Consider the following 14,019-nt stretch of genomic DNA (forward strand, 5'->3'; position numbering starts at 1 on the left):
TAACACTTCCTTTGTGATTCTTTTTTTTTTTTTTTTTTTTTTTTCTGTATTTTTCTGAAGCTGGAAACGGGGAGAGACAGTCAGACAGACTCCTGCATGCACCTGACCGGGATCCACCCGGCACGCCCACCAGGGGGCGACGCTCTGCCCACCAGGGGGCGATGCTCTGCCCCTCCGGGGCATCGCTCTCTTGCGACCAGAGCCACTCTAGTGCCTGGGGCAGAGGCCGAGGAGCCATCCCCAGTGCCCGGGCCATCTTTGCTCCAATGGAACCTTGGCTGCGGGAGGGGAAGAGAGAGACAGAGAGGAAGGAGAGGGGGAGGGGTGGAGAAGCAGATGGGCACTTCTCCTGTGTGCCCTGGCTGGGAATCGAACCCGGGACTTCTGCATGCCAGGCCGATGCTCTACCACTGAGCCAATCGGCCAGGGCCCCTTTGTGATTCTTAACGACCATGAATGACTAGAAAGGTTATCAGCAATGTTATATCCTGTATAATAAATAGTGGCTGCCATTTCGAGAAAGGTACTGATGTTCCTTCCCACTAAAATAAATAAAAAGTGAGAGAAATACTGATTGTTACATCTTAATATACCAATATAAACTCATTTGAATATGTATGTTTTATATTATAACTGTTCTGTTAAATGTATAATATACATCTATATTCAAGTTTAGTTCAAATGTGAATATCTTCTCTGTTCCCTGGAATATGTATATAAAATTTAGAGCTACAGGGGCTCTTCAGAATTACTATAGTGATCATAGGAGGCAATTGGGTTTCATCTTGAGTACAACTATAGGCTTAGCAAGAAATAGTGACTCATTGATTAGCACTGGCTGCCAAGAACAGGGGCAGACAGAATACCCAGGTTTTTGACATCTCTGATGTGGTTACATTTCCTGATTTTATAGATTTTATAGAAAGATGAGGTCAAGAAAAATTAAGTTCATTCATTTATTCCTTCAACAGCTGCTTGCTGAATAACTACTATGTGTGTATGGAGTGGATGTAATGGATGTCAGGAAAGACATAATACTTTCCCTCTGACACTTACACAACAAGAAACTATACATAAAAGTATTACAAATTGAAATGAATGCTCTAATGGGGTGGGAGGGCAACCTTAAATAAGGGAAAGGGGGAGCTTACTTATAGCTTCAAGCTGAAACCTAGGGATGAGAAGGAAATAGTCACACAAGAAATTGGAGTCACATTCAAAGAGTGACTTGCCTGTGGTTAAACACTCAGGACTGTGGAGAATCTGGACCTGAAGCCACACCTTTCCTGTTCCTGTTAAAAACAACATCCTTATTGAAGAAGGAGAGAACTTCCTTCCACCTCCACGGGGGAGCCCTTAACCAGTTTCATTCAGTCAGCCGGCCTTTCATCTGCAGACAACACTCATAAGAAAGGGTATTTGTAAACAGAGAGCATATAAATAAAATAAACCTGTTTTTGTGCCTTGCCCCTTGTTGATAGGATACAGTTAATGCCATCGAGGGCCTGACAGAATATTCACTCCTGATTAAACAACTCCACTTGAATATGGATATCAGTGTTTCTTATAAGCATAAAGGTGACTTCCATCACTACAAAATAACAAGGACGAATTTCCTTGGGAGGCCTGTAGAGGTAAATGAAAGATGTTTTATAATATTTTTAAATCAGGTGGGATCTTTGAAATAATGTTACACCCTTATTTTACAAATGTATCTGTTCACTACTTAGACATACAATGCCTGCCCTCTGTGTCCTAAGGGGGGGGGGGGGGGTGCCTACTGTTCCTCCGCACTGAAGATTCAAAAGTAAAGCACAAAGAACCTATGTGGATGTGCATATGGGTGGGGGGGGGGGCGTCACTTAGTGAAAAAGAAGAGCTTTGATAGGAACATGGAAGGACAAAGGGATCTGCTGAGCCAGACTGAAAGGTGGGAGGAGCTTGTCAAACACATCCAGGTGGGCTGTGGAGTCTAAAAGAATTTAGCCAGGTGAAGAAAAGGGAAGAACATTCCAGGCATAGAGAACGGCATGCACAAAGGTCCTGCAGGAGGGTAAGAGAGAGACACATTTGGGAGTCCTCTGTTGGTTCCATCCAGCCTGATCACACATGCAGACTTGGGCAAAATTGGAATTGACCTCTGGGTCCTCCAACAACTTGCCCATGTCCTTTGCTACTACTGGATTCTTTAAAATAAAAATCTTGACGGCCTATGAGAATTTCCCAAAGAAAAGGACACTTTGGAAAAACTAGGCTTCATATTCGTCATGGTAGCTGCTAATATACAGCTACTAATTCATGTTTTTCTAATTACTACATTTTAGATTATTTTCAGGTGTATCTAAATACACAGATAACTAGAGATAGTTCTTAACTGACCATACGCTTCGCAAATTCATGTTTGTGAAAAGTAAATAGACATAGGAAATAAAATTTAATGTAAAAATTGCAAACTTGTAGCTCCTACCAAATATAGCGGGTAGAACAAAAGTAGCTATACAGTTGTTCATACAGAAAATAATACAATAATTATTAAATAATAATACAAGACTAAACTCTTTGTTTCACATACTCACAACTGTAAATCTGCTTTGCCCCACTCTCTCTATGTGGAAAGATAGATATGGATATAGATGTAGATATAGACATAGTCCAACATTTAAAATCCAGAGATTTAAAAAAAAACAAAACGAAAAACACCTTGTTTCCAAATTCCCTTGAAAGACCAAAGACTTGGCAATAGGGTGCTGGCAGTGGCACGTGTTCTTTAATTTGTTACAGTCCTCATCAGTCATGTGACTTGTGTATATGCACTTATGTCCATCCTTGCTTTGTGCCTGGGCCTCTGTAGGCATTTGTGCTTGTGGCCCCCAGTTTGGTAATCTTTCCCTGGGAGCATTTCAAGTTCACCAGACATCCACATTCTGAGCCACGGGTCTAAGTTCTAATGAGGAGGAGCTCTTGGCCTGAAGAGCATAGTAGACCACCATCTGAGATAGCTGAAGGCATTCTCTTATAGGAGTAATACTGGTAAGGGCCTCTTATCATCTTAAAATAATTTAAACCTCAGCTCATGATGTTGCCTTTGTGTGAAACCTGGGCTGTTTTTATCTAGCTTGGAATTCTCTACTCTAGCATTTCCTAAAATGTGTTACATGAAAAAAAAAAATGTTTGGTGGGAAACTTTAGTTTAAATACATTTAAGTGAGTTCTTTTTTTTTTTTTTTTTGTATTTTTCTGAAGCTGGAAACGGGGAGGCAGTCAGACTCCCGCGTGCACCTGACCGGGATCCACCCGGCACGCCCACCAGGGGGCAACGCTCTGCCCATCCGGGGCATCACTCTGTCAAGACCAGAGCCACTCTAGTGCCTGGGGCAGAGGCCAAGGAGCCATCCCCAGCGCCTGGGCCATCTTTTGCTCCAATGGAGCCTCGGCTGTGGGAGGGGAAGAGAGAGACAGAGAGGAAGGAGAGGGGGAGTGGTGGAGAAGCAGATGGGCGCCTCTCCTGTGTGCCCTGGCCGGGAATCGAACCCAGGACTTCCACATGCCAGGCCGACGCTCTACTGCTGAGCCAACCGGCCAGGGCCCTAAATGAGTTCTTTAGTACAGGATTCCCTTGTCTTTCACATGTATATGACTAAGTGTGGTGATTCTGGGGCAGAATAGGCTAAGGGCACAGTGAAGTGCACAATTGCCAGACTTATTTGTCATTTATTTATCCATAGAATCCTTCTCTCTGGCAGTATCTTGATTTACTGGCTTTCCAGTAAATGCTGCTGTGTTCCATCTGGGAAAACATGAAAAGTGGCTTATTTACCTAGATTTACTATAATGTTGAGAAAGGGTTGATTTTGCTCTGGTGTGCTAGGTAAAGGGAAAGGCAGGCTGCAGCCTTGCGGTAAAAGAACCAGCCCTCAGGGGTCTTGCTTAAAATGATCTCTCCGCATGCTTTTCACAAATCAGCGTTTGTATGGCAGATTTTTCTCTGGAAGGGAGAACTAACTCGGTTCTTGTCTTCACTGTCCTACTAGCAAAGTGGGAAGAAGAGCAGCAGGACCTAAGAATTTGGCAGGCTTTGGTGGGGTGCGAGGGGGTTTGGTGGGTACCTAGGTTTCCATTAACCGAAACTGGAGGAAATAGGACAATAAGCCATTAGGCAGAACAGGCTGCGAAGTGGCAAGTGGGAGGGAGAACCAGATTGCACCCACCTGAGAGTTATGTTGAGCTTCCCGGTTCTTGCTCATGAAAAGGGTCTCCTTTGGCACATAGGATGCTAGGCACTGGAAGGAACTTACGTAGCTGGCAAAGGAGATGAAGATCCGGTTTTACCATAACCATACAAAAAACGAAAATGTGACCAAAGTGACTTCTGATATGTTGGTTTTGCTGGATTTCAGACACCTTATTTACATGTAGAAGGAAAAGGAAACTCCAGTATTTTAGTGTCTACTACATGCATAGGGTCTTCAGTGCCTTAACCCTTTAATCCACAAGAGCTTTGAGAGAGGAAGCCGGCAGGTGTCAGCTGGCTGTTTTCATTACTCTCTCCTTCCTTCCTATTAAATAATAAAAGAAAGCATGGTTTTTCCATCCACCCCTCCAGGTGCCTCTCAATGATGACCTCATTGTCCGTACTGGATATAACAGTGGCTTGGCTACAGTGCATGTAAGTATTTCATTGAGAACCAACTTATTCAGGAGTTATGTGTCTGTTTGCACCAAATGACATAAAGTAGGGACTTTGCCACAAAGTTACAGAAATCTGGGCTTTGGTAACTCAAGACTGAAGTAGGATTAATCTAATTCTTTTTAGCTATCTTGATAGTTGTCCTCACAATTTCTTTTTGAAAATGGCTATTTTAAAATTTTATATATATATATATATATATATATAGTCTGCATATTTGTGGAAATTACACATATAATTATGTACACAGGGTTGGGCAAAAGTAGGTTTACAGTTGTTTGTATGGACAATAATATAATAATTAATAAATAATAATACAAGAATAAACTGTGAGCGGACAGAGGGAAAGGGGATGAGAGGATGGGATCAGAAAAGGGAAAGAGATTGGTGAAATTATATACATAACACAGCATTATAGAGAGCAGGTAGGCAAATCCTGGAGGGAAGGGGGAGGAAGTTGGGGGGAGGGGGCAAGGGGGATGTTGAGGGGAACACGGGGAGGGAAGGATGTATTCGGTGGGACACTTGAATATGTAAATACAATTAATTAAAATCAATAAAAAAAGAATAAACTGTTTCACATACTTAACTGTAAACCTACTTTTGTCCCATCCTGTATATATGTGTGTGTATGTATATATATAATTTTATGCTTACATATGTATATACATATATATTCATGTCTTCTATGATTAGTAACATAGTCATATTTTATTTATCAAGCACCATTGGGGATGTATGGGCTTAGGTTTATTTTATTTTAGCCATAGATGCATATATAAACAGCTTAGAAAAACTTACCACTAAATGGATAAAATAAAATGAAATATGTGTTCTGAGCATCAGCATTCTATTGATTGATTATTTTAATTTTGCCCCTATCTTTAGTACATTTTTTCCTTTATCAGATTTCATGGGTGGGAGATGGATTGCCCACTTTTCTGTCACTGCTAGTTCTCAGTATGCCTACTTTGGGCAGCACCCCTGCCCACCTATACATATCCAGAATTGTTTACCACAGTGGTGCGTGGGCTGGGAGAAAACCACACCTCACTGTAGTGTTAGGTGTCAAGTTGGAGTGTGCAGTCCTGAAGACAAGAACCTCAGGGAGTTTCCTGGAGAGTGAGGTGCTCAGATGTAACTGCATTGAGTCTGCACTAAGATTTGACCTGGCCAGGGGTCAGTTTTTTCATTCTTTGGACTTCTCAACTATGTTTCAAGTTGTGGAGTTTGCTAAAAGTCCAGTTGCTAGGAAAATGGGTCTTTAATGTGCACCATTTGCACTGGATTTGAAAATGATACTTCAAGCATCTGATTTACAGCAGCAGCAGTCCTACTGTAATACCTTTTCCACTTTCCCACTTTCAATGAAATCTTCTTGTTTACTTGTCCTAATGCAGGTAACAACTGTGGCTCACAAAATCAGTACTTCTGAGGAATTTTGCAGCTTTCATTTGAAAATTGAAGCCCAAGACATGGATGGTACAAGAGCATGATATACACTATAACTTTGCCTAAGCACAGAGAATGTCAGAGAGCTTCCGTGATTGGAAAAATGTGTTTGCCCCAAAATCAAAATTTCTTAAATTCTTTAGAAGACTGATACCAGAGTAAACATTATTGCCATTTATTATAATTGAATTAACTCTAGTAATAGTTGGAAACTGATATTAAATAACTTAAAAACTAAGCTAAAAGGGCCCTGGCTGGTTGGCTCAGTGGTAGAGCATCCGCCCGGCGTGCGGGGGACCTGGGTTCGATTCCCGGCCAGGGCGCATGGGAGAGGCGCCCATTTGCTTCTCCACCCCCACCCCCTCCTTCCTCTCTGTCTCTCTCTTCCCCTCCCGCAGCAGAGGCTCAATTGGAGCGGGGATGGCCCGGGCGCTGGGGATGGCTCCTTGGCCTCTGCCCCAGGCGCTGGAGTGGCTCTGGTCCCGGCAGAGCGACCCCCCAGAGGGGCAGGGCGTCGCCCCCTGGTGGGCAGAGCATCGCCCCTGGTGGGCGTGCCGGGTGGATCCCGGTCGGGCGCATGCCGGAGTCTGTCTGGCTGTCTCTCCCTGTTTCCAGCTTCGGAGAAATGCAAAAAAACACACAAAAAACTAAGCTAAAAATATGCACTGTTGATCAAGAAATTATTTTGACTTAATTTATTTTTTAAAACTGTAACTAGTTGTAAAGCCCCAGGAAGGTTTAATTTCAGATACTGAATTTTTGTTCCTTTTGTGTCAGTGTTCCATTCTAGAACGCTGAATTTCCCTAGCACCCTGTTGGATTTCCACCCTTACCCTTTCTGTGTTCCAAATACACATTTCTCTGCCTCCCTCTTCAACTTGGTCTCTCTAGTACTGACGGTCTTTTATTTATTTTATTTTATTTTTTCTGTATTTTTCCGAAGCCGGAAACGGGGAGAGACAGTCAGACAGACTCCCGCATGTGCCCTACCGGGATCCACCCGGCACGCCCACCAGGGGGCGATGCTCTGCCCACCAGGGGGCGATGCTCTGCCCCTTGGGGGGGGGGTCGCTCCGCTGCGACCAGAGCCACTCTAGCGCCTGGGGCAGAGGTGGAGGAGCTATCCCCAGCGCCCAGCCATCCTTGCTCCAGTGGAGCCTCGGCTGTGGGAGGGGAAGAGAGAGACAGAGAGGAAGGAGAGGGGGAGGGGTGGAGAAGCAGATGGGCGCCTCTCCTGTGTGCCCTGGCCGGGAATCGAACCCGGGACTTCCACACGCCAGGCCGACGCTCTACCACTGAGCCAACCGACCAGGGCTCGGTCTTTTATTAATGAGCCCTTTTTTCTAATGTGGCCTTCATGCCCCTCTTCTGGTGGGCTGGCTCTCCCCTCTCAGCCCAGAAGTGAGTCCACATGCACACTCCAGTCCTCCTCTAACCGTGAGCCCAGGGCCAGGGTGCATGCTACTCCTCTGTCCTGACAGCTTGCATGTGTGGCTCAGAGACCTGCTCCTACAGGAAACTTTCCAACCACACATGAATCCAGCCATTTGCTCTTCCTCCCTACAGCCTCCCCAAACATGTTACCAATACATACTTACCTTAAATGACTCCTTCCTTCAATTATTATAAGTTCTTTGAGGGCAGCAAATTTTGCTAATGATTTTAAAGACTTCCTGGCATTGTCAGTCACCATGAATTTTCATTAAAATTACCAATAGCGCCTACTTCCAAATCACAGATCATTTTTAAGTGTGTTCAGAGGTCTGCTCATTAATGATTCTGTTCTGACAGGTTCAGAAACAGTTTAAAATGGTTTACTGTCATGTTTGTTTGTCGTTTGTTTATTCGTTTGTTGTGTGTGCCAGCATCCAAGTTCAGAAGCAGCTCGGAGTACAAGCGCCTGGTGGCCTGTGCCAGGTGAGCGCCTTTCCACAGAGGGCACTGCAGACTTCAGGGTCTCATGTGTGTCACTGTATTATTTCCTTACATTGTTTTGCATTTTAAGATGGCCAGAAGATGCAAAGTTGTTCACCTGATTAAATGTAGAACATAATAGGTATTCTTAAATAGCTATTCCTGTACAGAATAGATTTATTTTTTGCTCAATATGTAGTTTTCCTCCTGTTTTTCACCATCTTCTAATTCAAACACTAATATATATATATATATATATATATATATATATATATATATTTTTTTTTTTTTTTTTTTTTTTTTTTTTTTTTTGTCTTTTAGAAAGATAGAGATGTAAGTATTGGGAAGAGAAAAAGAAAACAATTCTCTCATTAGCAACCCCTACTCTCTTATGTAGAAAGATCACATTCACCCAGCCACATCCCTGGCCAGGATCAGCCAGTAGTTCTCAGCTTGGGCTGCACACTGAAGACAGCTGGAGAGCGTTTAGAACTATCTAAACATTTCGCCTCACCCCGGGAGGTCATTCTAATGGAAACCAGGGCTGAGAGGCACTGAGGTTGTACCCTCTGCAGACTCACTCCAGAGGCCGAAATGGGCCACCAGTAGTCGTTTCCTGTTGCTGCTGGTTAACAGTTTACCACAAATGTAGTGCTTAAAACAGCCCAAATGTACACTATTATCTTAGAGTTCTGGAGTTCAGAAATCCTAAAACCAGGCTGTCAGCAGGGCTGCGTTCCTTCTGGAGGCTCTAGGGAAGAATCCTCTTCCAGACTCTAGTCTAGAAGTCACCTCTTCCATTTTCCAGGCCAGCAGCAGAACGCTTCCGATCTCGCTGACGCGGACTCCTGCTTCCATCATCTCATCTCCTTTTCTGACTGTCCTGCTTCTTCTCTTAATAAAAGACCCTTGCGATTACTTCGGGTCCACTCAGATATTCCAAAACAATCTCCCTATTTCAAGATCTTGAATATAATCAAGGTAACCAGTTCACATGTTCAGGAGATTAGGACCTGAACATCTCTGGGGGCCATTATTTTGCTTACCACACTAAAATGTTTATGAAAATGGAGGGTTTAGAAAATATGTGTATATTCCTTAGCGATCACATAGGGTGAATCAGTTAGTAGCAAAGGCAGGACTAGAACACAGGCTTTGTTGGGCAGATAAAATGTATCATGCTCACTTTGTTAAAGATGACGCTGCCCACGTGGAGGCTGTTGCCCATGTGATATTAATGTGTGTCTCTGTGGGCTGTGGGCAGGCAGGATCCTTGTAGCCTGGGGCTTGGTTTGGGGATTAAGCCTTTCCCACCCTTTTTGATGTGGGGTGGTGCAATCCCATTATGCCTCAGATAAATGACTTTGTATTGGAGACTTCCCTATTTTGTATATTGGATTAAAGGTTTTGATTTCTGCACTATAAAATGGGGGCAGAACGGGAGCTAGCTCTTAGTTCCTGAGATTAGCATTAGAGAGGAGAGAGCAGAGAGGAGAGCAGAGAGAGGCCACATGGAGGAGGCCAGAAGAAGCAGCCAAGATGGCGGAGTGCTGAGTGAGAAGCCAGTTTGTGCAGAGTTTGTGCAGGGAGAAGGAAGGAGATGGGGAACAGAGGTGAATAAGTCTGGTGAGCTAGAAACCTTTGATTCTAGGAAACTCGGATAAGTCAGTAGCTTTGTGAGCACTGAATGAGTGGGTTTTGGAGCCCAGTGTGTATTTTTACTTGCCTGCTGGGTGCAAGCTAGGATTAAAAATGATGGCCCATCAGTTTTTGGCTCCGTTGTTTCTTTACCGACTGTCGGAATCCAATGCGAACCTGCATGGGCCGGGCTGCTGGGATGGTGGCCTTGGCTACTGGCTTTACAGGCTTCTTCCCTCTTCTTTTCATCATTCCTCAGTACCATCTGTTATGTTCTATTTCCTTAACTCCCCCTATTCTCAATAACAGCTTTTTATTTCTAGTGGCATTTTTTCTGTTTTTACTTATAATCACACTTGATATCAAAGCACTCAGTATGGATAACTTAGAAACTCCATAGTGCTGTGTTATTAGAGCTGAAAAGTATTTTAAAGAAGTTGAGACCCAAAGAGGTCGACTAATCTGCCAAGTTCTCACAAAATTAGAGACAGCTAGAGCTTCCAACCCCAGACCCTGACACCCAGTCTAGTATGTAACCCTCTTCATCTAACCCAGGGGTCTCAAACTCAGCTCAGCATGTGGGCCGCAGAGCAAGATCACAGCCATTCGGCGGGCCGCACTAGGTCTACAAAAGGCAACTGTTACGCAACACTTTTCTCACTGCAGTTGAAAACAAAAAAAATCAGTACAACAAGCACAATCGTACATGTAGTTTACTCAGTGTCACAAAACGACCAGAAACTGTAGTTCGCATCACAACTGCTGTTAACTAAGCTAATATCTAGCTAGGATGCTAGAGAAATGAAAAATACAAGTAGGCCCCTAGGCTTACTTAATTTTATCCAAAATATTTTGAACTTCGTGGATTAGTCTGCGGGCCGCACAAAATTGTTCGGCGGGCCGCATGTGGCCCACCGGCCACGAGTTTGAGACCCCTGATCTAACCAGTGACTCTTAGACCGCTGACCTCTCGCTTCCCACATCCTCCTTCCCAGCTATCTCCTACCTTACTTAGTTTGTGGTCCCAGCCCAGGCACTCTCTTCTCAGGATTCCTTCACCAGGAACCGCTCACAAACCCTCTTTCCTTTTTTTGGCCAATTTCTGCTCTCTGGTCCCCATCCAACAACCTCCCTTGTTCCTAAGGTCAGCCTTTCCCAGGCAGCTTCCTTCCTCCTAAGTGCCAATCCTGTTGGGTACCTCTCTTCTGGGGACGGCGTGTGATCACAGTTGTCTTTAAGTCCATAACATATCGCAGAGAAGTGTGAGCCAACTTGTTCTTGGCAGAGCTAGAATGCACAGGACTCTTTAGGGGGATACCTAGAGTGGGCACAAGAAGTGCTCTCTGAGAGTGGAGCTGGACACCTGGGGGACAGCCTTTGCCAGGAAGTACTCGGCTGACCTTTAGCAAACCAGCTTACTTCTCCAGGGCTCTTCTGTAAAGCAAAGATATTGCATAATCTGATCTCACACTGTCTTCCGGTATAAAAAGGTTGTCATCAAAAAGGCATGCATTTGAATTCATTGGCAGGAGGCCTAATTCCAGATCGTTAGTACACAAAAAAAGGAAAGCAAGTAGAGATATACTATTGAATGTTGTATAGCTAGGTTTTTACAAGTCGAGGACAGAATGTTCCAAAAAGCCAGGTAGAAGATGCTTTTGGCTTTGCGAGGCTGAAGGACATTGGATAAATTACATAACTGTGTGGTACTTATTCATGTAAGAGATTCATTGCCTTCTAATCGTCTCTCTCCTGATTTAAAAAGATGCCAACACACAGTTTCTGTGTTCAGAGGGTCTCTTTCATGTAGTTAGCTTTTTACAACCTCCTGTGGTATTCATGAGAAAAGGAAAAAAAAGGATTTTATTTCTCTCCTTCTCTTGGAACAAAATGTCTTTGGAAAAGAGTGCTGTCTTTGGCAGCAGGCACAGGGCTTCTTGAAAGGAAGGCTTCTCTTCCCCGGTTGAAACCGTCACCATGGCAATCAGTCATCCAGACTCCAGCAACTTCTCATAGACACTCTCCACTCAGGAGGCCCTTTCCACCCTGGTGACAGAGCATTTGCATCTGTGAGCAAGAGTTCTCTGCTTCTGGTGACACTCGGCCAGCCAATTAAAGACATGTCCAAATGTCATATTACCTTCCAAGTTGCTTTATATTCTGTTTAAATTGTTAAGTGGTTGAAAATGGAGTTAAATTTTTATAAGCCAGAAATTTTATAATATTTTAAATTATTGTGGTAAATATTACTCCTAAAACTTTGAATAAGGTCTGCTTTATACATGCTCTGTAAAGTGTGATTGGGGACAAGAGACCCTCTGCCAACTCACTAATTCAAATAATACCTCCCATTTCACTGATTCTTATTCTTTTAGGTGAGATCAATTTATTTTCCCCCTTATTAAGCTGTTCTCCCAGTTTCTTCTCTTTTTTTTAACTTTTTTATTTTATTTTATTTACTTATATTTTACAGAGACAGAGAGAGAGTCGGAGAGAGGGACAGATAGGGACAGACAGACAGGAACGGAGAGAGACAAGAAACATCAATTATCAGGTTTTTGTTGTTGTTGCGACACGTTAATTGTTCATTGATTGCTTTCTTGTATGTGCCTTGACCGCGGGCCTTCAGCAGACCAAGTAACCCCTTCCTCGAGCCAGCGACCTTGGGTCCAAGCTGGTGAACTTTTCTCAAACCAGATGAGCTCGCGCTCAAGCTGGCAACCTTGGGGTCTCGAACCTGGGTCCTTCTCATCCCAGTCCAACGCTCTATCCACTGCGCCACCACCTGGTCAGGCCCAGTGTCTTCTTTTAATCCTATCTGCTGTTCTAAGCTCCACTCGTGAAGGTCCAGCTCCACTCGGAAGCATCTTGAAGTGAAGCTGGAACCTGGGACTCAATCTTTGCAGATTCACACTCACTCTGCCCCTGTTTACAGTCCCTAACCCACCAGCTTGACCTTTTTTTAAACTTCCAACTCTGCTTAATCCAAAGCTTTGGAATTATAAAGACAAAATTTTAAACACAAGTTTATACTTCTTCATAGTTAATTTTAGAAATAAGTAAATGAGCTCTAAAAAGGGCACATGACTTGTGGAAATCTCTCGGCAGAACTGGGATGAGCCCACATTTCCTGAATCCCCATTCCAGTGTTCTTTTCTCTTTTACCAGAAAAAAAACAAACAAACAAAAACCCCAGCAAATCTTCCATTTTACTCCCTTGGCCTTATTCCTTAGCTTCTCCACCAGCACAATTCCTAGACCAAGGATAGTCCTTATACATTGTTTACACTTGATCTTAGCCAAAAGGCCGAGAAGCGATGTCCTTACATATTTTTTAAAAATAAAGTGTCTATTGTGAAAAATCTTGAAAATAGAGAAAAACAAGGAAAAGAGAATCACTAAGATCTCACCATCCACACAAAAAAATAGCTGCCGATATTTTAGCATATTTCCTTCCACTCTTCTACTAATCATGTTTACTGAGTCTTTTTCCAACATATAGCTAATTTTCTTCTTTGAATATGCTTTGGTGGAAAAAAAACTAAAACGAGAATCAAGAGACTTATGCAGCCCAGTAATGTGACCTTCGACCAAGTGCCTTCCTCTCATCCTCAGTTTCCTCAAGTGGTTAGTTCAGAGCTCACACCAAATGGCTTCTGTGGTCTCCTCCAGCTCTACTGAAATTATTGGTCGAGTAAAGAGTTAGTATAGATAACTAAAATGTCTCTTGCAACTTAAAAGTTCTGAAATTGTAATGCATATACTGTAGTAGATATCCAACTTTGAAAATGAATGCCTACTGAGGAATATGGCCTTTTCTTAAAGAATCTTATCTACTTATTTACTCCATTTTCTAATCTCTAATTATTTTAGTTACAAGCCTAACAAAGAAGAATCATCATCTGGGTCTTCCCATGCAGTGATGGATATCTCTTTGCCTACTGGAATGAATGCAAACACAGAAGACTTAAGAGCCGTAAATGTTGATTTTTAAATATTGTTATAACTTCTTGGTTTTCTTTATTTTTCTTTATTTTAATTAATTTATTTATTTATTTATTTATTTTTTGGTATTTTTCCGAAGTTAGAAGCCAAGAGGTAGACAGACTTCTGCATGTACCCTACCAGGATCCATCTGGCATGCCCACCAGGGGGCGATGCTTGGCCCCTCTGGGGAGTTGCTCTGCTGCAACTAGAGACATTCTAGTGCCTGAGGCAGAGGCCATGGAGCCATCCTCAGTGCCCAGGCCAACTTTGCTTCAGTGGAGCCTTGGCTGTGGGAGGGGAAGAAAGAGATAGAGAGAGAGGAGAGGGGAAATGGTGGAGAA

General features: G+C 43.3%; 1 protein-coding gene across 1 annotated transcript in view; it reads left to right on the top strand.

The window, feature by feature from the left end:
- The window catches only part of C5 (complement C5), a 122,780-nt gene that overhangs the window by 96,743 nt on the left and 12,018 nt on the right, over positions 1–14,019 (top strand). The window contains exons 30-34 of the mRNA XM_066256371.1: positions 1,482–1,634; positions 4,604–4,666; positions 6,088–6,169; positions 8,005–8,056; positions 13,565–13,667. Coding sequence (XP_066112468.1) covers positions 1,482–1,634; positions 4,604–4,666; positions 6,088–6,169; positions 8,005–8,056; positions 13,565–13,667 — 453 coding nt within the window. The remainder of the gene's footprint in view (positions 1–1,481; positions 1,635–4,603; positions 4,667–6,087; positions 6,170–8,004; positions 8,057–13,564; positions 13,668–14,019) is intronic.

The sequence above is a fragment of the Saccopteryx bilineata genome, chromosome 2 (genome assembly GCF_036850765.1).
Source record: "Saccopteryx bilineata isolate mSacBil1 chromosome 2, mSacBil1_pri_phased_curated, whole genome shotgun sequence".
NCBI classification, from domain to species: Eukaryota; Metazoa; Chordata; class Mammalia; order Chiroptera; family Emballonuridae; genus Saccopteryx; species Saccopteryx bilineata.